The 27,127-nt window shown below is 37.3% G+C and overlaps 1 protein-coding gene across 22 annotated transcripts in view; it reads left to right on the top strand.

Annotated features, from left to right (window-relative positions):
• Positions 1-27,127, top strand: part of WNK1 (WNK lysine deficient protein kinase 1) — a 135,112-nt gene that overhangs the window by 36,296 nt on the left and 71,689 nt on the right. For all 22 annotated transcript variants that reach the window (XM_032647191.1, XM_032647194.1, XM_032647192.1 and 19 more), the window contains exon 2: positions 25,023-25,195. In XM_032647191.1, coding sequence (XP_032503082.1) covers positions 25,023-25,195 — 173 coding nt within the window. The remainder of the gene's footprint in view (positions 1-25,022; positions 25,196-27,127) is intronic.

Raw genomic sequence — 27,127 nt, forward strand, 5'->3', positions numbered from 1 at the left:
GTCCTGATGTTTTGATAATCTAGTCAGCATTCAGCTGCATCACCCCTTGCATGTACCCACCATACTACCCCACCCAATCATACATAAAAATCTTTTGTTTCTGCGCTGCCACCAGACTTGTTTTTATGAAACAAACTTGATGTTTCATGTTACTTTCCATTGCCTAAAATTGCTTTTTCCTGACTAACATTTGGGAGTTAAGAGTGCATGTTGCGTATTGTAGATTCAGAAGAAGTCCTGCATTAAAGAAACCTGTTTAACTTAGGTTTACCAACATTTCCCAAATGCATTTGGTACTCTTTCTTGGTATGTCTCGTAAAGTGTCAGAACAGTGTTCTATGTGACACCATTTCAGGAAATCATGGACTTTTACAAGATAAGTTTAAATTCCTTAGCTTGGTCAGGTTTTTGCTGCAACTGACATTTTTAGCTTCATCTCCTTCCCACCTTACACACGTACACCAGCACAGTCATTCGCGGGACACGTATTGAGGATATACTCTCAGCCCAGACACTGCAAAGATCAAGGAGCCATTCTAAGTTGCAAATAGTCTTTGTGAAAAGTCCTGTGATAGTATTTTTAGATACATCTACTTTGATAAAGTGTCTTCTGAAAACGCTGAGAGTTTTCAGGATGTTTCTGGTTGCAAGTAGCAGAAAGGCCTACTTTAGTGAATAAAGATTTATAATCTTTCATAAGAGGTCGGTTGATTCAGTTATGTCATCAAAGATCTCTTTGCAACTCTCAGACCAGTGCCCCTTATGGCCCCAGTCTCGAGCATCACATGCGTCCTGGACGGTATTCAGCAGCAGAAGAAACAGTTTCTTTCTTTCTTTCTTTTTTTTTTAAAAAGATTTATTTATTTATTTAGGCTGCACTGGGTCTTAGTTGAAGCACGCAGGATCTTCGTTGCGGCATGTGGGATCTAGTTTCCCCACCAGGGATTGAACCTGGGCCCCCTGCATTGGGAGAGTGGAGTCTTACCCACTGGACCACCAGGGAAGTCCCAGAAACAGTTTCTTTCAGATTGTCTAATGTTTCACTGGCCAGAGTTGTGGTCACACGCCCATGCCTAAATCAGGTACTGGAAATGGGACCTCTGAGGTTGGTTTAGGCCAACCATGATTCATTCTCTTGGACTGGAGATAGGACCTACTTTTCTTCTATCACAGGATAGATACTTGAACCAAATAAGTGAATATTGTTAGCAAGAAGAAGGGAGTTTGGGAATGGCTGGTAGACAGCTGACAATACCTGCTACTTAAGTCAGTCTTGAGTGATGGGGAGGAAGTTAGAATAGAAGGAAACCACTTTTGGATAAAGTGGTTTCTAAACTGAGTTTTGTGGGTAGGGGGAGATTAGTAGGAAGACTTTCCCTTATCCTTCTAAGCTATCCTCATTGCTGCTTGTCTTTTCTTTTTTTAAGAATAGTAAACATGGGCTTCCCTGGTGGCGCAGTGGTTGAGAGTCCACCTGCCGATGCAACGGATGTGGGTTTGTGCCCTGGTCTGGGAAGATCCCACATGCTGCGGAGCAGCTAGGCCCGTGAGCCATGGCCCGGAGCCTGTGCTCCGCAACGGGAGAGGCTACAGCAGTGAGAGGCCCGCGTACCGCAAAAAAAAAAAAAGAATAGTAAACATGTTTAACATATTTTCCTAGGAATTTGTCTTCACCTTCTATTAAAAGGAACATGTAGCAACTGGTTTAGTTGAATGAAACGTGTTCTGTGAGATAAAGGCCGTGTAGGAAACTGCTAATCACTGTTTTAAAATGACAAAAATCTTTTGATGTCCCATACTTCAGTATTAACTTTTTTTTAACTTTGGAAGATAGAGTTTACAGCCTAAATGATACTTTTGTCTCTCCCTTCCCTCCCTCACTCCTCTTTCCTTCTTTCTTTTCCCTTATCTTCATTTTCTTCCTCTCTCTCTCTCTCTCTCTCTCTCTCTCTCTCTCTCTCTCTCTCTCTCTCTTTCTTTTTGGAATGGAACTTAAGTACATCTTTTGGTTCTGCCTTATCTTATCCTTCTGATTTTAGAGGTGAAGATGTAGAAGTCCCAAAAGGTTAAATGATGTGCTTGATATTATTTGGCCTGTAGAGCTAGGTTTAGAAGCGGGGTTGTTTAGGGAAATGAGTTGCAGCTCTAGTGGAAAACCAAGGAAAATGTGCTGTTAAGATGCTGGAGACAATTGTCTTTGATCTTTTTAAACCCTAGAGAGCCTGATATGTTTAGAAGGGATTAAAATTGTTTCTGTTAGGGTTAGTGGGTTATTATAAATTTTGTGGATGTCATAAGTAGCACAGTATATAGTAATTAAGTGTCAAACTTGGAAAAGAAATCTAGAAATGTCAGTAATAGAATTTTACTATGTTTTTAAAAAAATTATGAACATATAAAAAAGGTCTTTCTTGTATCTGAGAGAAAAAGAGACAATTACTGCATGAATAGTGAGGCCCATCTGGAAATTTTTATGTGTATATACAAAATTTTAGCAATACCAGGATGCTCATATAAATATTGGTTCTTTGTAACACTTATGTGATAAGAACTTCTTGTACAACACAGTCCTTAATTTACCAGAAAGCTAGATCTGTGCTTTTCTGTAGTTCCTGGTTTAAGTTTATATTTGGCCAAGCAAGTAAACTCTCAAGCAAGAGTTTATATTTGCTTGAGAGGGCTTCTTCTCCTTCTTCTTTTTTTTTAAAAAAAGGTACATTTCATGCATAACCTGCCATAAAATGGTGAGCCATTTTAGTTTGTCACGTATTTATTAATGATTTACTTTGTGAAAGATATTGAGGAGGGCAGATAAAAGTGTCTGTTTTTGTAGTTTATTTAGCACAGAGCATTGTACTAAAGTATATAACATTAACTATTAATATGATTGATATGTCCTTTCCTGGTAATTTTCTCTCCATTTATAATTTTAAATTGGGAGAATGTTTGTTGTTTTCAGTCTTTGTATTTTTTATACATATGGCAATACAAGAGTCAATTATTAGTCCAGGTTTAAATATACATCATAATATCCCATTTCGGGGCGTCAGTGAGGAATAGCAGTTTCATTCTGCTCAGGACTTTAAGCCAGGCTGAGCACAACAGAAGAGAAGAATTATGGGGTTTCCCATTACACTAAATTGTCTGTCTGCTTTTTCGCCACTGAGACCTAAGGACAGGAACTTCCTTAACTATCTCGGTAATACTGAAACACTGCTACTTCCTACCCCCCAAAAGTGGGAGAGTTTGTCAAGGAAGTTTTCTGGAGGAAGAAATTAGCCACATGAAAGCCCGGGAGGGAAAAACGCAGGTTATATATATAGGCTGAGGAAGAGCAAAGATCTAAAGGTCAAAGAGCTTGGTGCAAAACTATAGTAGTCTTAGTTCTAGTTAATAAAACTCTTTTTTTCTATTTTTGTAATTTTGTTACTCTTGTAAGAAAAAAACATACAAATAGGAATACATTTACATTGTTTAATATTAAAGCTATATGTAAATGTTTACAGCAGAACCTGAAAGTTTCTTCTTGCCCCTGCCTTCCTGCTTTCACTCCTTTGCCCAAAGGCAACTATTTCATATATTTTCATGTGCTTCCAGTTCTCCATGCCTTTACACAAATATATATTCACATTTATTTTATTTGTTTATTTATTTTTGCGGTACGCGGCCCTCTCACTGCTGTGGCCTCTCCCCTTGCGGAGCACAGGCTCCGGATGCGCAGGCTCAGCGGCCATGGCTCACGGGCCCAGCCGCTCCGCGGCATGTGGGATCTTCCCGGACCAGGGCACGAACCCGTGTCCCCTGCATCGGCAGGCGGACTCTCAACCACTGCGCCACCAGGGAAGCCTCTATATTAACATTTTTTTAAAAAATTGTAAACATATTGTTCTGTGACTTGCTTTTTTATCCTTAACTTTAACTCGTGGAAGTTCTGTGGAACTCTGAGGAAAAGAGACACAGTTTGGATTCAACTGCCAGCTAAGCCATTAAAGCCTCTGTTTTCTTCATTTGTTAAGATGAGGATAATGATAGCATGTACCTTTTAGGGTTATTACAAATACTAAATGAGACTACGTATGGCCTCTCTAGCATGGTAACTAGTTCTTCGTATACTAACATATAGTAGCTACTATTATTAAGAAATAAGGCCAGGGCACTTCTGTATCATCCTTTTATAGCTAAGAAATAAACTTGTAGCAGTAGAGCACAGTCAGCCCTCTGCATCTAAAGAATAAAATCTCTAGCAATGATGGCTGTTGCCAAATGGTTAAAGGGCTGTGTCATGAAGAATGAATGAGACCTTTTCTTTGTGGTTTTTAGAATCATTGTGATACCAAATTGTTAGCTGTCTATGGAAGAACTTTATAAAGCAGATCTTGCCAAAGTTGGATGACTTGAAAAGTCTATATAAAATTATGAGGGAGAATATATTATTATATTGGTCTTCCTGTCATCTGTTAAACTGAGACATGCACAAAAGAACTAAATAGTAAACTTAGGATAAAAATAAGGATAGTATTTCTTTGTTCAGTGGCTAGTAAACATTGGAACTAATTATTGCAAGTACAAAGAGAGGCTGATAACAGTTCTTTAAAGGATTTAGATGAGTGATAGTATGGCTTTAGAACTCTCTCCATAATCTTTTCTAAAGGAAATGGACCATTTCTTCTTACTATGTATATTAACTTGCCATCTGCATTTTTTAAAAACAGCTTTGAGATAACTCAAGTACCGTACAATTCACCCATTTAAAGTATAAAATCAAGTGGTTTTTAATATATTCACGGAATTGTGCAACCATCATAACCGTCAATTTTCGAACATTTTCATCACCCCCAAAAGAAACCTCTTTTCTCTCCAACCCTCCAGCTGTGGGCAACTACTAACCTACTTTCTATCTCCAGAGATTTGCCTGTTCTGGACATTTTATATAAATGAAATAATACAATATGTGGCCTTTTGTGACTGGCTTCTACTTAGCATAAGGTTTTCAGTCCATGTTGTATGGATGAATCAGTACTTCACGTATCAGTATATCATTCTTTTTTATGTAATATCCATACAATGAGTAATATTTCAAAATATGCGACATTTTGTTTATCCATTCATCATTGATATTTGTGTTGTTTCCACTTTTTTGGTTATTATGAATAATGCGGCTATGAACATTAATGCCACTAGTTTTTGTATGGACATATACTTTGTTTCTCTTGGGCTCATACTGAAGATTGGAATTGCTAGGTCATAAAGTAACTCAATATTGAATCTTTTGAGGAACTGTCAGTCCGTTTTCCAAAGTGGTAGCACCATTTTACATTCTTATCAGCAGTGGATTAGGGTTCCACTTTCTCTGTGTCTTTGTCAACACTTGTTCTTGTGTATCTTTTTTATTTTAGCCTTGAATGGATGTGCAAACCTCAGATCACTGGATTTTATTCAGAGTAGTAATATAAGATTTCTTTTAACCATAAATTTAAGTTTTATAAGAAGATGGAGTTTTGAGGAAACATTAGGTTAAAAGAAAAAAAGTTCGTGATATTACTGCAGCACCCCTAATGGTGGTATGGAAATGATCAGAGTTTAAATGGTTTCAGTGCCAACTTTAGATACTAATCTACCTATATGCCACACGCTTAGTTATTGTCCCATCAAAGGCAGTTTCTGTTCTACTTTGTAAGATGAAGATAATACCACCCGTACCATCTTCTCTTCAATTCTACTGTCCAACCTTTATTATATGTATTTTAAATTATCAAGGTAATATTAACCTTCTGTCTCTGTGCTTTAAAAATGTCTAAAAGTGAAAATCAAGTATTTATGAAAATCAAGTATTTATGACCGTCCATATCTATCTCTGAGCCATGTAGTATGGATACAGTTCCTTTTTGTACTAATGTGTACTGTTTGTTTTTCATGTAGTTTCCAGTTGCCTTGGTGTTTTTCTTAGCACATTTTCAAAGTCTTCTTTACATTGTCCTACCTGATATATTGAGTCTTCCTTTCAGAGTTTTCTATACCCCTGCTCTGGACTTGGTGCTCTCTAAGTATGCTGCACAACTGTGTGTGGCTTTTGTTTGTTTTCCTTAATGGATTGAATATGTTTCCTGAATCCCTTGTGTTCCTCTCTCTCTTTTTAAAATTTGTCAGTATAAGACAAATAGAAGAAAGTATGGTAATAAGTTTGCTAATAAGAAAGTATGCATTATGGTAAACTTCGAATTCTGGGTTTGTTTAGGATTCTGTTAATATCGTTTTTTTCTCCTTGGTACTGCTGATATTCCTCCCCACCCTCTGGATATTGTTTGGTTTTGTAAACTTACAGGAATGGGTGTCCTTTCTGTTAGTTTTGTTTTTACTTTTTCTCACCATCCATTGTGTTGGGTTGTTTGTTAATGGACCCTTGAAATGTTTCTCTGCTTTGGGGAATGTTCTAATTTCTACTCCTATTTTTCCCTGTTCTCTTTTTTCTGGGGCATATTTATTTGTATGTTGAAACTCATGTTATGACTCTGCTCCTCCCCCACCCCCACCTCCTTATCTCTGCCACCAACCCCTTATCTGCTTTTTTTTTTTTTTTTTTTTTTTTGGCTGGGTCTTAGTTGCGGCACATGGGATCTTCGTTGCCGTGCAGCATGTGGGATCTTATTTCCCCGACCAGGGATCGAACCCATGTCCCCTGTGTTGGAAGGCGGAGTCTTAACCAGTGGACCACCAGAGAAGTCCCCCTTGTCTGCTTTTTTTTTTTTTTTTTTTTTTTTTTTGCGGTACGCGGGCCTCTCACTGTTGTGGCCTCTCCCGTTGCGGAGCACAGGCTCCAGACGCGGAGGCTCAGCAGCCATGGCTCACGGGCCTAGCCGCTGCATGGCATGTGGGATTTTCCTGGACCGGGGCACGAGCCCGTGTCCCCTGCATTGGCAGGCGGACTCTCAACCACTGCGCCACCAGGGAAGCCCCTGTCTGCTATTTTGATTTGGCATTTATTTTTGCAAGCGTTCATTGAATTTTTATTTTGATGAGCATATCTTTAATTTCTAAGAGTTACTTCTAGTTCCCTGCCCTTTCATTTACAGTTTTACTGTTTTATAGTCACAGTATTTGTTAATGTACTCTAAAAAAATTTTTTTAAAAGAAATTATGAAAATATATATTTACATGAAATGGGAGAAGAAATCACAAGTTACAAACTTAAAAGATCTAATTACCAAAGATTATCACAAAATCCAGGGGAAGAATTTTTTATTAACTATCTGACATAGTTTTAAATCCTTCCCGCCCTGCATTTTTGGCTTCATCTTCTTTGATCATCTTTTCATTTGGCAATGAATTTGTGGTATTGTATGGAGAGAGAGTAATAAAATCATTCAGCTTTTCTCTAGCATTCAGGTTTCTTGCTGGGTGGCTGTCAATTTTCCTACCCAGTCACCTGCCTCCCACATGTGTGGCATGCAGTGGGGCTATAAACACAAGTTTGGAAGATCTATCCTTGTTCAAGAAAGAGCCAAAAGAAAAAAGCATGGGTGTAAGAAGAGAATCCAGAAGAACCATGCAGGATCCAAAAGTATAAGTTAAAATGCCAACATATGCAATAAGATACATGGAGACTTGGCTTTTGGCACGAGAGAAAGAAAATCAATATTTTAAGAAGGGCTGGAGAAAGCAATTCAAGAAAACAAGAGCAGAATGTAAAACCATGTTGAACTTGGTAAAAAGAAAATACAAACAAAAAACTGATGCCATGGAAAATCAAATTAGTGACAAGGAGGTTACTTTCAGAATGAAGATGAAAGAAGAAAGACGAAAATAATGTGAAGTGAATTCAGAGAAGAGAAAAACAATTTATGGATAATTGAGATTTCTAAGAGACCAATAACTGATAGACTAGAAAACTGAGTTAAAAACAAAAAAGTTATTTGTATATAGACAGATATAACTTACTTCATTCTAGTAAAAAACCAAGAGACCCACATCTTACACAAAGAATCTAGCAAAATAATTGAACTTTAAAGATTGGGAGAAGGGCAGTTTATAAATATCCATGTAGAGAAATACTGTTACTAAAGATCTAAAATCAGACTCTTCACTCCAATATTAGATGCCAGAAGACCATGGCATGTTCTGTGTTTAAAGGAACTGGAGTACTGAAACAAGAATTAAGGCATCAAGGGCTTCCCTGGTGGCGCAGTGGTTGAGAGTCCGCCTGCCGATTCAGGGGACACGGGTTCGCGTTCCCTGGTCTGGGAAGATCCCACATGCCGCGGAGCCTGTGCGTCCGGAGCCTGTGCTCCGCAACAGGAGAGGCCACAACAGTGAGAGGCCCGCGTACTGCAAAAAAAAGCCATCAAGAATTGAAGCCATTTTATTTATAATGACTGACAATATATGTGAAATTGTTAAAAATGTAAGCATGGCTGTAAGGGGAGTTTATGATGAACAATCTTTGAAATCAAAAAGCAAGCAATAATCAATCTCCAGATAACTTCAGCAAGAAGTAGGTAAGGAAGATGGTAAACACCTTCAATTGTAAGGCACTCCAAAGATCCTGAGTCGAGATATAAGTTAAAGAATGTTGTTGGGCAACTAAAAGTAAGCACCGATAGAATTAAATAAGGGTATCTTCCAAACTACTGGGAGAAGAAATGAAAGGAAAATAATTCAGTCATGTGTTGGGTTGAATTATTGGTCTATATTCAGTCATTATGACTGACAAACATGACAGTTTTATTTGGTTCAGTCTTATTATATGGTTAATTGTCTTCAGCATTTTTTTTTTATCCTGGAGCGCACACCCCCCACTCTCATCCCCCTTTAAGTTTCTCAAGTGCAGGTGCCTCCCCTTCTTATACTTTGGATTGTTTGTGCTTTAGCATAGTACTTAATAACCCTGTTTATAATTTCAGTAAGAATTGGATTTTGCAGAGCTGACATTAGGATGAATAACATATTGGTTGATACTAGAGTTCCATTATGATTAATTATAGAGATGCCTTTAACATGTTGCTAAAGCCATGATATGAAACAAATCTGATTTTTTTTTCAATTTTTTTTTTTAGAAATAAAAGAAGGCAATGGTAAAAGTAAAAACTCTTTACTTAATTTTCAGTTACTCTTTGACTATAAGTCTGGACATGTAGGGGATTGGAACTGATCTCTCATGTCAGAGTTTAAAGATTAAGACTGAGGAATTATATTTGTTTTTAAATGAAAGTATTATGTTTCTACATAAACTAAAACTTCATTGTCAAGGTGGGTAGTAAATAAGAAGATAGTTTTAAAGCAGCAACTAATTTCTTTTTTGCCAGAAAAACTTTCAAGCCAACTGAAGGCCAAATATAAAATGCAGTCAGATCTAACTTTTAAAGTTAGGTGGATATGTTCAATAAATAAGATCTGTCTTTCATAGTATCCATATTTTGAAAATTATGAACAAGATTTAGCTAAAAGGAAACATGCATATTCTTTTCCCTCTGATTAAGGAGCAGCTTCTAAAAGCATGCTAATTCAAAGGTTAGTTTTCTGTATTGCAAACTATAGTTAGATACATAATGCTTACTTTGAAAATCCATAGTTATTGCTGCTAATTTGACAAAGGGTATGTGTTTTCTTTAGTCAGGTACACTCTGTTGGGGTAGGAAATTAGTTCATTTTAAAAGATCATCAGCCAAAAAAAGTAAGATTTAGAAAAGATTCAGAGGTAGTAACATTTATATAAAAATCAAGGGACTTCCCTGGCGGTCCAGTGGTTGGGACTCTGCGCCTCCAGTGCACAGGGCGTGGCTTCGATCTCTGGTCAGGGAACTAAGATCCCGCATGCTGCCCAAAAAAAAAAAAAAATGAGAATATATAAAACAGTACAGTATATCATTCATGAATGTGTACATATATTGTAAAACTATAAAAATATACATTGGCATGATAAATGCCATATTCCAGACAGTGGCTAGCTATGTGGAGGGGGAAGGAAGAACAGTATTTTTATTTCTTACAAAATAATCTAAAGCAAATATGGCAAAACATTAAGATGTGGCAAGTACAGAAGGTGCATACATAGATATATGTATATTTTACATTTCTGTATTCTTCAAAAAGTTTATGTAAAGTTTTAAAATATTTACATTCCCTGTATACCCACTGATCATGTTGTTAACAGTGATTTTTTTAAAAAAGAGATACATTAAAATCAATTCATTGGGTGAAATGACAGTTGGATTAGGTTATAATAATAATAATATTAATGCAAAAACTAGTCTAGTTCCTAGTTAAACTTATGAAGAGAGCGGTATTGAGGTAGAATTATTTACTTGCCTTGAAAATAAGAAAATGTGAAACTTACAACTTATTTTTCTCTTATTTAGGGAGTTGATAAAGGTGATCAGTAGACATTATTTTTCTCTTAAGTGTAAAAGAACTATATACAATATCTCATATATTTCAACATATACATCAAGTACTTATCTAGTATAGGAAGTAGAAACATGGTTTATACTTTTTGAAGTTCTCAGTGGGCTTCTCCCCAGTAGCATCCCCCTGCCTCTCCCCTACCTTGAATTGAATTTTGTACTTCATTTTCTTAAGTATCAAGAACAGGGTTCCACAAAATCCAATAATGTTTAGACTTGTAGGGGGTTGGATATAGACAGCATCAGTTTACTAAAATGTACCATTTTGTAAGTGTATATACAGTTGTTAAGTTCGTTAACAGTGTGTTGTGCAATCATCACCACCATCTATATTCAGAACTTTCTCATCCTCCCAGACTGCGAGTCTGAACTTATTGAATACTTACCTCCCCATTCTCCCCTCCCTCCAGCCTTTGATGACCTCTTTCCTACTTTCTGTCTCTGAATTTGCCTATTCTAGGAATCTCATATAAGTGGAGTCATGTATTTGTCCTTTTGTGTCTGTATTGTTTCACTTAGCATAATGTCCTCATGTTTCATCCATATTATAGCATGTATCAGAACTTCTTTTTTAAGGCAGAATAATATTCATTTTACATATTTACCAGGTTTTATTTTCCATTCATCTGCTGATGGGCAGTTGGGCTGTTTCCACCCTTTGGCCACTGTGAATACTGTTGCAATGAACATTGGTGTACAAGTTATCTGTTTTAGTCTCTGCTTCAGTTCTTTTGGGTATAAACCTAGGGGTGGAATTGCTGGGTTATATGGTAATTCTGTGTTTAGCTTTTTGAGTAAATGCCAAACTTTTCCACAGTGGCTGCACCATTTTATATTCCTCCCAATAATGCACAAGGGTTCTAGTTTCTCTGTATCTTTGCTAACACTTGTTAGTCTTTAAGTTTTTTTGTTTTTGTTTTTAACAGTAGCCTCCTGATGGATTTGAAGTTCTATCTCGTTGTTAGACATGTTTTAAAGGAAAAAAAATGATGACACTTAGCGTGACTTAAATTATTAAAATATTACTTGCATAGGTAGAAGAAGACTTCAGGTAGTCTGTTCCACTGCAGTGTAAAAATGGCTAAATGTGCATTATATTCAGGAGTAAGTATAGAGGAATAAATCGCTATGAATGGAGTATCTGACATAAAAATTATGTTCTTTGTATAATTATTTTCACAGTTTTAAAAGCTCACATGCAGTATGTTGAATCCTGAAAATAACTCTTAGCTAGTCAAGAAGGATGGTGTTTCCATTTTACAACAAGGAGAAACTTATGTCAGTTTCTTTAGTTATAGGCATGTAGAAGAAGAGATGAGTGTGCCATGTAAGAATATAGGATTCCCTCCTGCCTGTGGTGGGTTGTTTTGGAAAGTGTTGAAAAAGAAGGTGGATCTGAGTGGCTTTGGAATATGGATTTGATGTAATAGAGGATTTCCCAAACTTACTGGTCATAACAAGTTCTTTCTCCTGTTGATTGATTCACTAGGTAATGCCCTAGAATCCTTGGTTAAGGAGCGCCCCTGAAGATTCTTGTAATTGGGAGAAATTGATTGGCTAATTTTACACTCATATTTCAGAGCAGGGAACTTGGTGTGATTATAAAGTGTTTTGGGCGGCTTCCCTGGTGGCACAGTGGTTGAGAGTCTGCCTGCCGATGCAGGGGACACGGATTCGTGCCCTGGTCCAGGAGGATCCCACATGCCGTGGAGCGGCTGGGCCCGTGAGCCATGGCCGCTGAGCCTGTGCGTCCGGAGCCTGTGCTCCGCAACGGGAGGGGCCACAACAGTGAGAGGCCCGTGTACCGCAAAAAAATAAAAAAGTGTTTTGGAGATCATCTGCATCTAAGAGATAGATTGAAGCAGGAAAAAAGTATTTAGGCAATAGTTATTTTGATAGGAGGTAGTTGTACCTTTTACTAGGTTGTAGTAATGTAAATGAGATGTGGAAAATGATGGAATTTCAGAGATTAAAAGAGATTCCAACTTTACTGCTTGGGAAGACAAAGAGAAACAGTGAAATTGAAGTGGATAAGCTGATTTGTGGAAGAAACTTTGTAGGGTTGGAGGTATATTGAGTCTTTGGTCATAAAATGTGCAGTAGATGTTTGTAAATACTAATTTGAACTCCAGAATTAGTAAAACATTACAGTAAGATAGTCCGACCTTGGTAAGCATGAGGATATCAAGTATTTATTCTCAATATAAAACTCTGTTAGGGCAGATGTGCTTGTGCAAATCAGGCTTTCAGGTTTTTTTGTTGTTTTTTTCCTCACTCTTCAAATCTTACTGCTTTCTGCACTTCTGGGTTTCCTTGGAAATCTGAAATATTTATTCCATGCCCTTCAAGTGGTATGGTAAAGAGAGAGAGGTTAAGACTGAGTTGATGAGAGGGTTCTAGAAGAAAAGATAACATAGGAGTATTTAAAGTTACAGGAACAGGTATGTTAAGGAGTCCTCCCTCCTTTTTTTTTCTAATTAAAAAAATTTTTTTGTGTTCTTATTTCCTTAGATGAATATTTTGTCATGCACACTGAAAAGCTAATACATTGTTCTTATATACTGGACTTTATTTTATTGATTTCTTTCCGGAACAAAATGAAACAAGTTTGGATATCAGGCTCTGAATTCTGTGATGAGGTTTTTGCTGTTTTTGTGATGTGTGCCCACCACGTTTGCTTTCCTATGGTGGCAGATTCTTAACAGGATGACCCACTAAGTTTTTGCTTTCTTGGTCTCCCCCTTTGGCAACCCTTCATTACCCCATTCAGAAAAACTTTGGACACTTTTCTATATCCATTGCAGAGTAACATTTGTCTCTGAAGTGTAAAATTTTCTTCCTGTAATAAGCAAGAATTTTTGGATCTTTGTGCCCACATTCATCTCCCCTTCTTGTCCCCTCCTTGGCCTTTTTGTTTTCTTTAGAAAGTTTTAGTATAAGGCCCTACCTATAACAATTGAAATTTAGCCCTGTCAGTTAATTGCCTTTACATTCAAATGAATCTAATTTCTCTCAATAAAACCTTTTAAAATTTATGAGAATGGCTAGGGGTAGTGTTCTGAATTTTGCTGTATTATATACAATGGATATTTTAAGTCATTTAAATGACTTAAATATCTGCCCCGTAATTATCATATCTATTTAGTGAAAATAGTTTGCTGTTTTCTAGTAGGACTAAATGTGTTTACATTTTTGTGGTTCAGGTGTTAAAAGTATCTGCTATATTTTTAGCATTAACATAAAACTTTCTATATGTGCCAGGCTCTAGATATTTTTGAGTTCCGTTTGGTTTTTGTGCCCCTGAAAAGAGAGGGGTGAAGAGAATCTCAGGCCCCACATTTATATATTTGTGGCCCAGGTTTGGGGGTGAAGTACAGGATGCTTAGTGGTAGAACTGTATAAATTGGCACACATCTGGTTTGAGAAAGCACTGTAGATTTTCTTGTGTAAGTAATTATTTTTTCATCCTGCTTTGATACAGAGAACCTTTTTATAAATAAATTTTTAAAAATGCAAATAAAGATGAGCCAGAGGAAGAAGGAATCAGTGGAGGAGGAGTTAGATAGAACAGCCAGGTTCTTTTTTGCTTTTCTTTTGATGACTTTTTTTCTGTCTTTATGAAACTGGGACTATTTCAGAATAGTTCTTAGAGGATGCTAGGGAGAAGCAAGGGACACAGTGTCATTTTTTAAATGTCCATCTACTCCCTGCCCCTGCCCCGTAATTATCATATCTGTTGACCTATTGAGGAAAATTCAAATAGACTCTCTTCTCTATGGGATAGACCCTGTTCCTCTTTAAGGGTATCAGACTGGAAGGTCATAATGAAATTTGTAGTAGGAGTTTACTCTGTAGATTTGGCTACATAAAATCCAGGTTTAATTTTCATATTGTATTTCAAAACATCTTAAAAGCCTTATTAATCTTTGTCGTTGTTGTTAACAGTTAAGAGTTTTTGCATGAGCATCATTATTCTGCTTCTATGAGTTACTTTTCCCACCTTTCCCCAGGCCTTCAGTGTCTAATTATTTGGGAGTTTTCAAGAAGAATAGGGCAAAGTATTTAGTAGATAGAAGTATTTAGAGTACAAAATACTTTTCTGCAGTCTTTGAATTGTTATTAGACCATGTAGGCCTATGAGAGAGAGGTATGCCAGACTAAATAGTCATTTATGTGATTCCTTCTTTCAAAATACAGAATAATTTAAAAAATGTTTGGTAAATGTTAACTGGAACCCATGCGGCATTGGAAAGCAATATTTCAAACTGCTGTTCTCTCTGCCTGAAGACATGTTTTTATTTCCACATTCCAACACCCAACAATTAGTATCACTTTAAAAAATGGAATAGATGCCTAGGTCTTTGCTAAGTCAGTGTGGTGCAGAAAATGATAAGTAGGGAGGACTCCAATATTGACCTAAAATATTCTAATCAAGGAATTCCAGATACTTCTCTCCACCCATGTTGTGATATGTAGACTTACAACACGTGGTCTTAATTTAGTAGTAAAACTTTGAATATTGCTAAAAATAAAATGCAATAGAAGTTTAAATGTTAATAAGTCTAGAGGGTCAAATTTTCTGGGGGTACAGATATTAGCTAATAAAGTGAATATTTCTGGTTTAATTTAATGAAAATCAAGCTCACTGTTTCAGTTGCATAATTTACTTGGAAGGTTTGCTTCTGGGGCTGATAAAATAAGCAATAGGAAGGCATAGGATTGCTACTTCAGAAGATACCGAAATTTAGGGATAAAGAGAAGATGCCTCTAGAGGATATTTAAAATAAAATAACTTTGTACAAAGCAAGGAACCGAAGATGTAAAATTGCTGTAAGGCCATTGTACCAAATATTAACATTGTGTTTCTCACTCACCCAAGAAGAAATTGCATCAGCAAATAATCTACTGAGCACTGTTATTTGGATGGTACTGAGATGAACAATTGTTTCAGTTGTTGCTGGGCCCCCACCTCCACCCCTCAGCCTCCGGGAGCTGTGCATGTTATGGGAGGTCATGTGACAGTGATCCTTGGTTTTGTTCATTTAGTCTGTCAAAACAATTTTATGTAGGTGGAAAGAAATGAATGAAATGAATAGAGCGGGTTAGCTGCATCAGCTCTCGTTTGCACTGAAGGTAATGAATGTTGCAATTGGGATAGTATATCAAGCCCCCAGGAATATCCAGTTTGATAATGCTGGAGAGAAGGCACCAAAAAGCAGCAGTTGTGCTAATCTGTTCTAAATCTCATTTGATACTTAAAATAAAAAATAAGTTTTATCATTCTCTTCACGATAATTTAACACTTGGTAATGCATTGTCTTCACGATAATTTAACACTTGGTAATGCTTTTTTAAGTGTTGAAGTCTTTAATTTTTGTTTTGTTTTGTTTTTTTGCGGTATGTGGGCCTCTCCCATTGCGGAGCACAGGCTCCGGACGCACAGGCTCAGCGGCCAGGGCTCACGGGCCCAGCCGCTCCGTGGCATGTGGGATCTTCCCGGACCGGGGCACGAACCCGTGTCCCCTGCATCGGCAGGCAGACTCAACCACTGCGCCACCAGGGAAGCCCAAGTTTTAATTTTTGATACAGTTTTTTAAAGGTTACAGTACATTTACAGTTGTTACAAAATATTGGCTGTATCTCCTATGTTGTACAATACATCCTTGTAGCCTATGGTACACCCAGTAGTTTGTACCTCCCACTCCCCCATCCCCTAGATTGGCCCCCTCCTCCACTGGTAACCACTAGTGTGTTCTCTATATATCTGTGAGTCTGCTTTTTTGTTTATATTTGACAGTTGATATGGTTTAAACAATATATACTCCTCTTATTTTACCTTCAACTATAACTTATAATTTAGTAAAGTGCCTAGTTCTTTTCAGTGATCCCTGGTTAATAGCAGAAATATCAACGTGGCTTTTCTGAAAAACGTTTTAGAAGAAATTAAATATGTTTGTCTAGTATAGTGAATGGAACATGAGCTGTGAATCAAATTTTCAGTTAGTTCATGATTCTGCTTTTCATTGTGAATTGGAGGAAGATATTAAATTTCTCTGAGTCTGTTCATCTGTTAAAATAAAGTAATGTTTCCTAATATCTCACAAGGGTTTTCTGAGAATGAGAACAGAAGTAAAACAACCAGTTAGTGTAAATAGCAAACACCCAACAAATATTATTTTTAAAACCCCAGCTGTTCTTACAGGTATTTTTGCTTATGTTAGTTTTGATCTATTTTACTTTGTCTTAACAAATTCTTTTGGATGCTAAAATAGTATAGTTCTCTGAGATATGAAATGATCCTAGATTTAAAAAATAGAAGGCTTATAGATAGAACAAGTTGACAGATTATTGAAAGAAGCACCAAATTATTTGTTTGGTTTTTTTTCCCTACTTAGCTGAGAATCTGTACTCATATTTCTTTCTTTTTTATTTTTAAATTTATTTTTGGCTGCGTTGGGTCTTCCTTGCTGCGCATGGGCTTTCTCTAGTTGCAGCGAGCGGGGGCTACTCTTTTGTTGCAGTGCGCAGGCTTCTCATTGCCGTGGCTTCTCGTTGCAGAGCACAGGCTCTAGGCGCACGGGCTTCAGTAGTTGTGGCACACGGGCTCAGTAGTTGTGGCTCACAGGCTTAGTTGCTCCGCGGCATGTGGGATCTTCCCGGACCAGGGTTTGAAACTGTGTCCCCTGCATTGTCAGGTGGATTCTTAACCACTGTGCTACCAGGGAAGTCCCTGTAGTCATATTTCTGCTGTTAAAGGTTTAAAGTGAGGTTCTCAGACCCCTTAAAATAAATCATCAGTAGCTTTCAGGGAGGATAAAAATCTATAATAGACATATAAAATAGCCTCTGTTTACAGTATAGATGACTTCTAGACAGAATTAGATAAAAGTTAAACACAGTAATCCCATAGAATTTTAAGGTTGCCATTCAGTGTATTTTTTCTTAAGAAGAAAATTGATTGTAGGTTTTTGGAAGAAGGAAGAAGTCCCTGTTTGGTCCCCCCCGCCCACCCTTATTTATACTTTGCTATAAATAAGTAGTTGGCAGATTTTTATTTTTATTTTTTATTTTTTTGTGGTACGCAGGCCTCTCACTGTTGTGTCCTCTCCCGTTGCGCAGCACAGGCTCCGGACGCGCAGGCTCAGTGGCCATGGCTCATGGGCCCAGCCGCTCCGCAGCATGTGTGATCTTCCCGCACCAGGGCACGAACCCATGTCCCCTGCATTGGCAGGTGGACTCTCAACCACTGCACCACCAGGGAAGCTCCAGTTGGCAGATTTTTTACAATGGCTTTTAACAAATACTTTTTAAAATCAGAATGGTGGCAGCATTGACCATTGCAGGTTGGTCATAGTGTTTGAGTTGTGTTAAGTTACTGAGTCTCAGAGGCCCAATTTCACTCCTCACCTTGCTTTTAAGTCATAGGAATTTCTTCTATTCCTAGGGAAATGCTAACTACTTGTGAAAAATGTACACACACAATTTATTTTGGAAAGTACATTCATGGATTCGTTCAACACATGGCAATTGAACAATGCTAGGTTGTCAGTTGCTAAAGATAGAACACTGAAAAAGGCATTTTGTCACTGCTTTTAGAGTAAGTCTCAGTATATTACTTGTGATTAAGAGCTCTGAAAGAGGCATGTACATAGTTCATGAAACTATACATGTATATGGCAGGGGTTGGTTTAACCTAGAATGAGGGGCAGCCAAGGAAGGTATCCCTGTGGAAATGACAGATCTTTGAAGAATGGCTGGGCATTAACCAGGGAAAAAAGGTTGATGAAAGGGCATCCTGTATGGAGGGAACCGTGTGTGTGAAGGACCTGAGTTGGAAGAAGCATGACATGTCTGAGAAAGGCACATGAGAGTGACAAGAAATTAGGCTCGAAAAGTGGGCAAGGATTGCATTGTGTGGGACCTCATTGGTCACAATGATTTTCCACCTTTATCCTAACAGGATTAGGACATACAGTACTTCACTGAGTCTAAGATTTCAATTATGTGATACATTCTAATTTCAGAGATGTTTAAAAATGTGGAAAACAATATTTCTAAGAATTAATAAAGTACGCATACTGCAGAATTGATTAAGTTGACCTTAAAATATTCTGGTTGTATTTGGACAGAGTGGAAAAACACATTGTACAGGGAGAAGTTTAGCCGTGTGGAAACAGCTAGTAGGTTATTGCAGAAATCCAGAGGAGACCGTGATGGCTTGAAATAGGGTGGTGGTAGTAGAGACAGACACGAGTGAATTACTTTGGTTTGAGTTTCTGCAGAAAGGGTTTACAAGCTCACTGTTATTAAGGTTTTGAGTCTCCTCGCCTCCAGTCTATCCTGCATTTCGAAGTTTGCCTTTAGCACTTTTTACAGACTCTTGTGGTCTTAAACATTTCAAGTATTGTAAAACTAGAACTGTGGGTACTTTCATGCTCATGATCTCAACCCTTAAGGTAACCTGCTGATATGGGGGCTGACACTAGCTTGTGCACACAGAATTGGGTCTTTTATGATATGCTCTCAAAGCACTCGGTTTTTTTCTCTTTATAATACCTAATAAAATTAATGCCTCTGCCTCTTACATTGTAAGGTCTAGAATAGCAGAAACCTTGTCTCTAATGTTTGTCCTATCCTGTTGTCTGACACAGGGTACTCAAGCATTTGTTAAAATTTAATTAAACATATATGAATATATACATTAATTGCTGAAACTGAAATGAATGTTGCATGTTACAGAAAATAAGAGTAGTTATCAAGAAAATCAGGTAGACTGTATATTAAAATATAAAAATTAAATATTCACTTAATGGTAGGTAGAATATTATAATTCATTTGGCTCGTGATTACTGTCTTCTGATTGCTTTGAGAATAGCTTAACTTTTCACAATTTCTTTAAAATAAGCTTTTGTAATTCAACAGTAATGTATAAGAGAGTCAGCAAGTGATCTAGATTTTCCTTCATGTTTTGAATAAAGTTCCCTTAAATGAGGAACATTTAAGAATATATGGTAAACAATATTTTTTTAAAAACATATATTGGGGAACCCTATTGTCAGTAAATAGAAAACCAAACAAACTGAAAACTCTTCCCACTGTAAAATACCAGACATTTTGAAAATTTTGATGAGAAGAACTACAGAAACCTATCCTTTTAAATGCATAGCTGAGCTTATAAGGCTGTCAGGATAATTTCCAAGGTCTAGAAACTAAGAAGAAACTAGAAACCAGAGTAGGAAAAGTGTGAATTGACACTAGGGTTCTTCTTGGGACAATTGCCAATCTTGTTAACTAAGACGCATGGTTTTACTGTCTCCCCAAGGATAGATGAAGTCTTAAGCCCGAGCAGATATTGGAGCTGAGATCCAATAAACTTGTTCCTTAAAAAGGAACAAAACCTTTAATATAAAGACAGACTAGAGAAAATTTCAGTTTCTGAGTCAGGGAAAAGACAGTTTTTCCCAAGTCAGCTGAAAAAAGTTTACCCTGAGAATACATAATCAGGGACCTGTATTCATAAAAGTATGAGATTTAAATTTGAATGGATTACATGCAGGCATCACCAAGACTAGTAATATCCCTGCTGCACTAGGCATAAATAAACTCAGAGCCTGTCCACAGCAATACACCCACAACTGAGGATATTCCAACAGACAAATCACAGTTTAAGATAACCATATTATCCACTATTGTTAATCATGAGGGGAAACAAACCACCATGAATGAATGTCAGCAGCCAAAACACTAGGCAAAATTCGATCCCCAGTAACTCAGATAAAAGTGTTATTGAATTGAGCCCCTAAAGCACATTATTTTAAAAGAATTAAAGGATTAAAAACTAAAACCACAAAAACATCAAGATGGTATTGGAGGGGGCAGTGAATGACTGATTTGATAAAGATCCAAAAAGAGCTTCAAGAAATGAAAATGTATTGCAATTAAAAACTAAGTAACAAGCGCCACTTTCCTCAGTCATCTGGCCCCAGATACTTCGACTTGTCCTTTGGCCCTTTGGCCGTCTGTTCTCTGGGAAAGAAATGGTTTAGGAAGATAGCCCAAGATGAAACAGCTATGGATCTGAGTCTCAGTGGACAGGGTGTGTGACTTTGTGGATGGTTGCAGCTTCAGGTTAGGAGTGGGAATAAAAGTGATGTTGGGCTGTGAAAGTGGGCTTTTATAGAACTTTGAGAGAAGGCAATCTTGCAGTGATGATTTGGACATGGAAATAATTTTGGAGATGAACGCTTAGAGGGAGGAAATTCCAAGGAGGATGCTGGGAAAACCTGTCTGTTCATGAAGCAGGGATGGGGTGGAGGTTGGTGGGGATCATTGCAAATTGAGCTGCCAGTTATCATTTCTCATTCAAAACCCCATGTGTGGGGTTACCACTGAGTGGGGACAAATCCCTCCCCCAGGCATTGGGCCTAGAGAAGTGGCAGGAGAATTCGTTCTCCACTGAAGTCTTTAGTTAGTGCCCAACTTTTTTTCTTTTTTTCCCCTTTTTCCCACCTTGCTTTGTTTTTGATGCTAGCTGGGAAAGTAGGGACTGAAGTAGTGACTGAATTCCCTTTATCAGACCCTCTGGTGGGTACTTTTGGTGACAGACTGACTGCTTGACCTCGTTTTATTTTCTGTATGGATGTCCAAATACATGTCTGACTCACCAGTATACCCAGCCCTTGAAGACTTGTATGGCTAGTTGCAAGTGTCTAGTTTGTGTTCATCTCTTATTTCTGGAGCAGGGACTGAGACCTTGCCACATGTCCTTTGCATCTCTGCCTCCTTTAGACTTTAAAGTTTGATTAATTAAAAAAAATTTTAAGGTAATAAGCAGGTTAGACATGGTAATAACTTGAGAGAATTCATGAACAAGAAGGTAGATCTGAGAACACTGCCCAGAAGGCAGCAGAGAGAAAGAAATGGAAAATGAGAGAGAAGTTAAAAGATATGAAGGATCGAGTAAGGTTCCACACACACACACCCTTACACATAACACATACAGACATACGTAGAAAATCTTACAAGAGAATGGAGAATGGAAGGAGGCAGTAATCAAAAAGGTAATCGTTGAGAATTTTCCTGATGCGAAGACAAATACCTGAAACTTTGGGCTTAAAAAGCACAATTAGCCCCATTATGTATAAAATAAAACTTAGATGCATGGTAGTGAATGAGCAGAGCACAATTTTTTTTTAAAGTCTTTAGAGTAACCAGAGAGAAAATACAGATAACCTACAAAGGAGGACATGTATACTGAGGGCTACAGTAGACGCCAGAGTACCATGAAACAGTATCCTGAAAGTGCTGAAAGAAAACCAACCTAGAATTCTACACCCATCTAAACTATCATGCAAGAGTGATAGCAATTAAGAAAGTGAGGTATTAGCGCAGGACTAGACAGACCATGGAATAGAGTGTAGAATCCAGAGACAGAACTGTACTTCTATGGAAAGGATGGATTGTTCATTAAATGATATTGGGGCCATTGGCTGATACAGAACAGAAATAACAGTCAGCCCTTCTTTTACCCAACCAAATAAATTCCTCAACAATTCCCAGATGTGGCAAACAAAACACATTTATATTTTAAAAAGGAAAAGAAAAATATTTATGACCTTAGTGTCTGGAAAAATTACTGAAGACATAAAATCCACCTACCATAAAGTAAAAGATAGATGAATTGAAATACAGTGAAATAAAAACATCTGTAAATCAAGATACTATACACAAGGTGAAAATACAAACCACAAATTGAGAAAAGGTATTTGTAACTCATAAAACCAATAAAGGATTAGCATCCATAATCTATTAAGAACTGCTACAAGTAAGATAAAGCATCAGTTCCTTGCAGAAGAGGGGTCTTAAGTAGTCTGCAAAGAAAACAAAGTTTCTCACACTTTTTAGTGACTCTGAAAAGGTAAATTAAACTATAAAACATGACTTACACCCATCAAATTGACAAAAGTTAATGTCTGATAATACCAGTTGCTAGTGACCATGTACTCTAGTGGGAACCTTCATACAAAGCTGTTGGGAAACTCACTTGGCACAGTCCCTTTGAAAAGCAATTTGTTGATACCTATGAAGACTGAAGATGCCTATTCCCTATGCACTTCTACCGCTAGCTATATATCCTAATAGGTGTACTTCCTCTTTTTTTTGTGCCCCAGAAGGCTAGTGAAGGCTAGAAAAATGTTTTGTTTTAAGTCCATATAGTAAAATACATAGGATTATATTGGAAACAAATTATATTAAAATAGTTATTAGAACTTTTAAATTTATGATATAGTATGCATTATTAATGTATATTAATAAGATCTACTGGAAGATCTAATAGCTATCATAATTTCAAAGTAATGCCTAGCGTGGTATTTTGAGATAATCTGCAACCACTGTTACGTGATATGAAAGTACCTAGGTCTGTTGGTGACAAATCACAGGTACTGCTGAATGCTATTAGGTACATACATTCATTCAAGGAAATATTAAGTTTCAATTCAAGGTTAATGAAAAATAAAGATATATTTTTGTTTTCACACATGTTCACAAACCTGCCTTAAAGGGGTTTATAGACTCCAAGATAAGAGCCTGCATCCTAGAGATTAACACTGCAAAACCTTTGCCATATTGTAATAGCAAAAAAATGGGGAAGCGCCTAAAGGTTGATCAGTAGGAGATTATATATAAATTGTGGTGTATTCAGTCAGTGGATAACTGCATAGCAGTGATAATGAATGGAGTTAACAGTAATATGGTAGATATCTTGTAATGTCTCCTTGTACCATCATGGGTGAGCTCAAACAATGTTGAATGGAAAGTAGCCACCTTCCAAATAGTACATGCTCTATAACTTCTTTTTATGAAATCTTAACATTTCACCTAAAGTGTAAAAACCCATATGGGAATGGTATATCTGATCAGGGTAGTGGTTGCTTTTCAAGGGTGAGGAGTAGTGATGGGAAAGGCCATCTAGTTACATAGGAAGGTTTAAATTATGTCTTTAATGTTTAATTATTTAACTGTATCATAGACACATTATGTTATTGTATGCCTGGACTATTTCGTTAAAATACTTATGTGCTTTGATAGAATATTATATGACAGTTTCAATTTTAATTTACAGGACAGTACAGAGTTTGTGTGTATGGGACTCTGTTAAGGGAAGAACAGCAGATTAAGTGCTTTTCTCCAGTTATCTCAGATAAGAAGTGAATTAACTTATGAAGTGCCAGGCACTTTAAATAAATCTACCTAGTAGACTAAATTAAATTAAATCTACCTAGTAGATTATTTAATTCTTAGAAGAGTCCTATGAGGTGAAGGTATACACAGTCATCCCTCAGTATCCCGGGGGGTGGTGGGAATTGGTTCCAGGACCCCACCCTCCACCCCTGTGGGTGCTCAAGTCCCTTTTATAAAATGGCACAGTATTTGCATATCTTCCCATATACTTTTAAATCATCTCTAGATTACTTATAATAGCTAATACAATGTAAATGCTATGTAAATAGTAGCCAGCATGTGGGCAGACTACTCAAGTTTTGCTTTTTGGAATTTTCTCATCCCCCCAACACACACACCAGCCCATTTTTTACTTGCAGTTGGCTGAATCTGGGTATGCAAACTCATGAATACGGAGGACTTTATTCATGAAGGAAATTTTAGTTGAAGCCAAGACAGAATTTATATTTAGATCTCACCACTTCCAAAACCCATACTTGTTCCATTATTAAATTGCATGTCTCTGTCAATAGGTGACTTATTTTGGAAGTGGTAAATTAACTGCACCTAAAACATGTGTATCTGAAGCACATATTAACAGTAAAAATACTAAAATAATCTCAAGCATGACTTTATTAAGTAATTTATTTATTTTTTGGCTGCATTAGGTCTTCATTGTTGCACACAGGCTTTCTCTAGTTGTGGTGAGCAGGGGCTGCTCTTCGTTGTGGTGCGCGTGCTTCTCAGGGCTTCTCATTGCGGTGGCTTCTCTTGTTGCAGAGCACGGGCTCCAGGTGTGCGGGCTTCAGTAGTGGTGGCCTGCGGGCTAGTAGCTGTGGCGCACAGGCTTAGTCGCTCCACAGGATGTGGGATCTTCCCGGACCAGGGCTTGAACCTGTGTCCCCTGCATTGGCAGGTGGATTCTTAACCACTACGCCACCAGGGAAATCCCTCAAGCATGACTTTATAATCAAGAGTTTTCTTAAATACACTTTAGCCTGTTCTCACACTCATATAACAGGCTGATGAAATTATTAATTATTAGTAACTCCAGTGTTAGGATGTTTTATTTCAACAGTATTGGTCATTATAATTTAGTACATGTTTAGCATCTAAGTGTAACTTATGTGACTTGGTGTTTTATTATCTTAAAAGCATATTCTGTCTGTTTTTTCCTTTGTTTTTGTTTTAGGTGTACAGCACAGTGATTCAGTTATACATATACATGTATCTATTCTTTTTCAAATTCTTTTCCCTTTTAGGTTATTACACAATATTGAGCAAGAGTTCCCTGTACTGTACAGTAGGTCCTTGTTGGTTATTTGTCTTAAATATAGTAGTGTGTACATGTCAATCCCAAACTCCCAATCTTGAACTGTATTCTGTCTTGCTTTTTGATTTTAGGATCGAAAGTTAACAAAGTCTGAGAGGCAGAGATTTAAAGAAGAGGCTGAAATGTTAAAGGGTCTTCAGCATCCCAATATTGTCCGATTCTATGATTCCTGGGAATCCACAGTAAAGGGAAAGAAGTGCATCGTTTTGGTGACTGAACTTATGACATCTGGAACACTTAAAACGTAAGTTCATCAATATTGTAAAAGCTGACCAAGAAGTATGAGAGAACTTGAATTTTCTTATTTCAGGCCTTATCAGTTCTTCTGTTGTTGCCCAGTATACTAAGGAGGGAATGAGTAGTTGCTCCAAATGTTAGTATATGAGCACATTTTCCTGCCCACAAGGTCCTCTGGTGTATAAAGTGGTTTGATAATTATGTATTGGTAAGTATTTAAATGAGAAGTTGTTGCAGAATAAACCTAGTTGCTTTAAGTTATGGTGATTGGCATTTCTAAAATTGAGTGGCTAAGAGATCAGAAATCAAATGACAAGGTGGCCCTCTAGTGGTTAAAATGAAATTGAAGCTTATTGACAAGCTTTACCCATTTATTTTCTCACCTCATATTGGGCAGTTTTTGCTACAACTATTCACATATTGTATCAAATACAAATTGTATTGTGACATTTATCACTAGATAATTTCATTTCCCAAAGCATCAGAAATTGAAGCCAAAACATCTAGACCTATCATCCCTTTCAGGAATATGGATAGGTCAAATGCAGAAATTCCCTGTATGCCTTTGGAGTCCCATGTCTCTTAGAGTATCTATTTGTACTCAGAGAGGAAACTAGAGTAACTTTTATGGTGTAAATTTTTTGTGGAAGAATTGGATTGTGAAAAATTGTCTCTGTAGTGTGTATTTATTCTTTATAACCTTCTGTAGTTAATGCTACTGAGCTGATTAATCTCAGATCTTTGAAACATAGTCTTGTATTTCCTGGATGTAGAGAATCGCGGATGCTCTTGGATGCTCAAAGTTAACATGTTGAAAAGCCAACAGATTATTTCCCTCCTCCACATTCTAATTTTCCCATCCAACTTTTCTAATATTTATGGCAGCATCTTTATGCTAGTCGTCCACGCTTCTTGTTATTCACATGCCTGTTTCTTTTCCTAGACTGTGCTCCCTAGCACTGTGCCTGAAACTTGATAAATATTTGAATGAATTAAGGAAAATTCTGTGGTAGTAGTTGTTTGTATATCTGCATCTTAAGATTCTTTTTCTGGTTTGAATACTTAGTGGGTTGTCAGTAGTCTGTCAGTAGATAGAAATAAAGTTAGTTTTTTTATAAAATTTTTGATGAAATTCATATAACATAAAATTAACCTTTTTAAAGTGTACAGTTCAGTGACATTTATTACATTTACAATGTTGTGTAACCACATCTGTCAACTTCGTAAACATTTTCATCACCTTAAAAGAACACCCCATACCGATTAAGCAGTTACTCCCCATTACCCTTCCCACGTAGTATATTTTCTCTTTAATTGCACATGATCTAAGTTTCTAACCATTTTCTTTTAAGTTTAAAGTTCTTTTTTCCCCATCATTGTCTGTTTCAGTTTCTGAGCCTCAAAGCAAAAGCAGCAAGAGGTAAAGTAGAAAGTACTAGACTTAGAGTAGGTGTCTGCTCTCTGCTCTGACTTTGACCAGCTGTGATTTAGGGCAAGTAGATCCCCTTCTCTGGCCCTCAGTTCTCCATGTGTAAAATAAGTGGACTAGCTGATCTCTAGGATTTATAGATGGGCATTTTTTTTTTTAACTCTGGTAAAAACATATAAAACTTACCACCTTAATCATTTTTTTTTAAAATTTATTTTATTTATTCTTATTTTTGGCTGTGTTGGGTCTTTGTTGCTGCGTGCGGGCTTTCTCTAGTTGTAGTGAGTGAGGGCTACTCTTCTTGGCAGTGTGCAGACTTCTCATTGCCGTGGCTTCTCTTGTTGCGGAGCACCAGCTCTAGGTGTGCGGGCTTCAGTAGCTGTGGCATGCAGGCTCAGTAGTTGTGGCACACGGGCTTAGTTGCTCCGCAGCGTGTGAGATCATCCCAGACCAGGGCTCGAACCCGTGTCCCCTGCGTTGGCAGGCGGATTCTTAACCACTGTGCCACCA

Source organism: Phocoena sinus, chromosome 10 (assembly GCF_008692025.1).
Source record: "Phocoena sinus isolate mPhoSin1 chromosome 10, mPhoSin1.pri, whole genome shotgun sequence".
Classification (NCBI taxonomy): Eukaryota; Metazoa; Chordata; class Mammalia; order Artiodactyla; family Phocoenidae; genus Phocoena; species Phocoena sinus.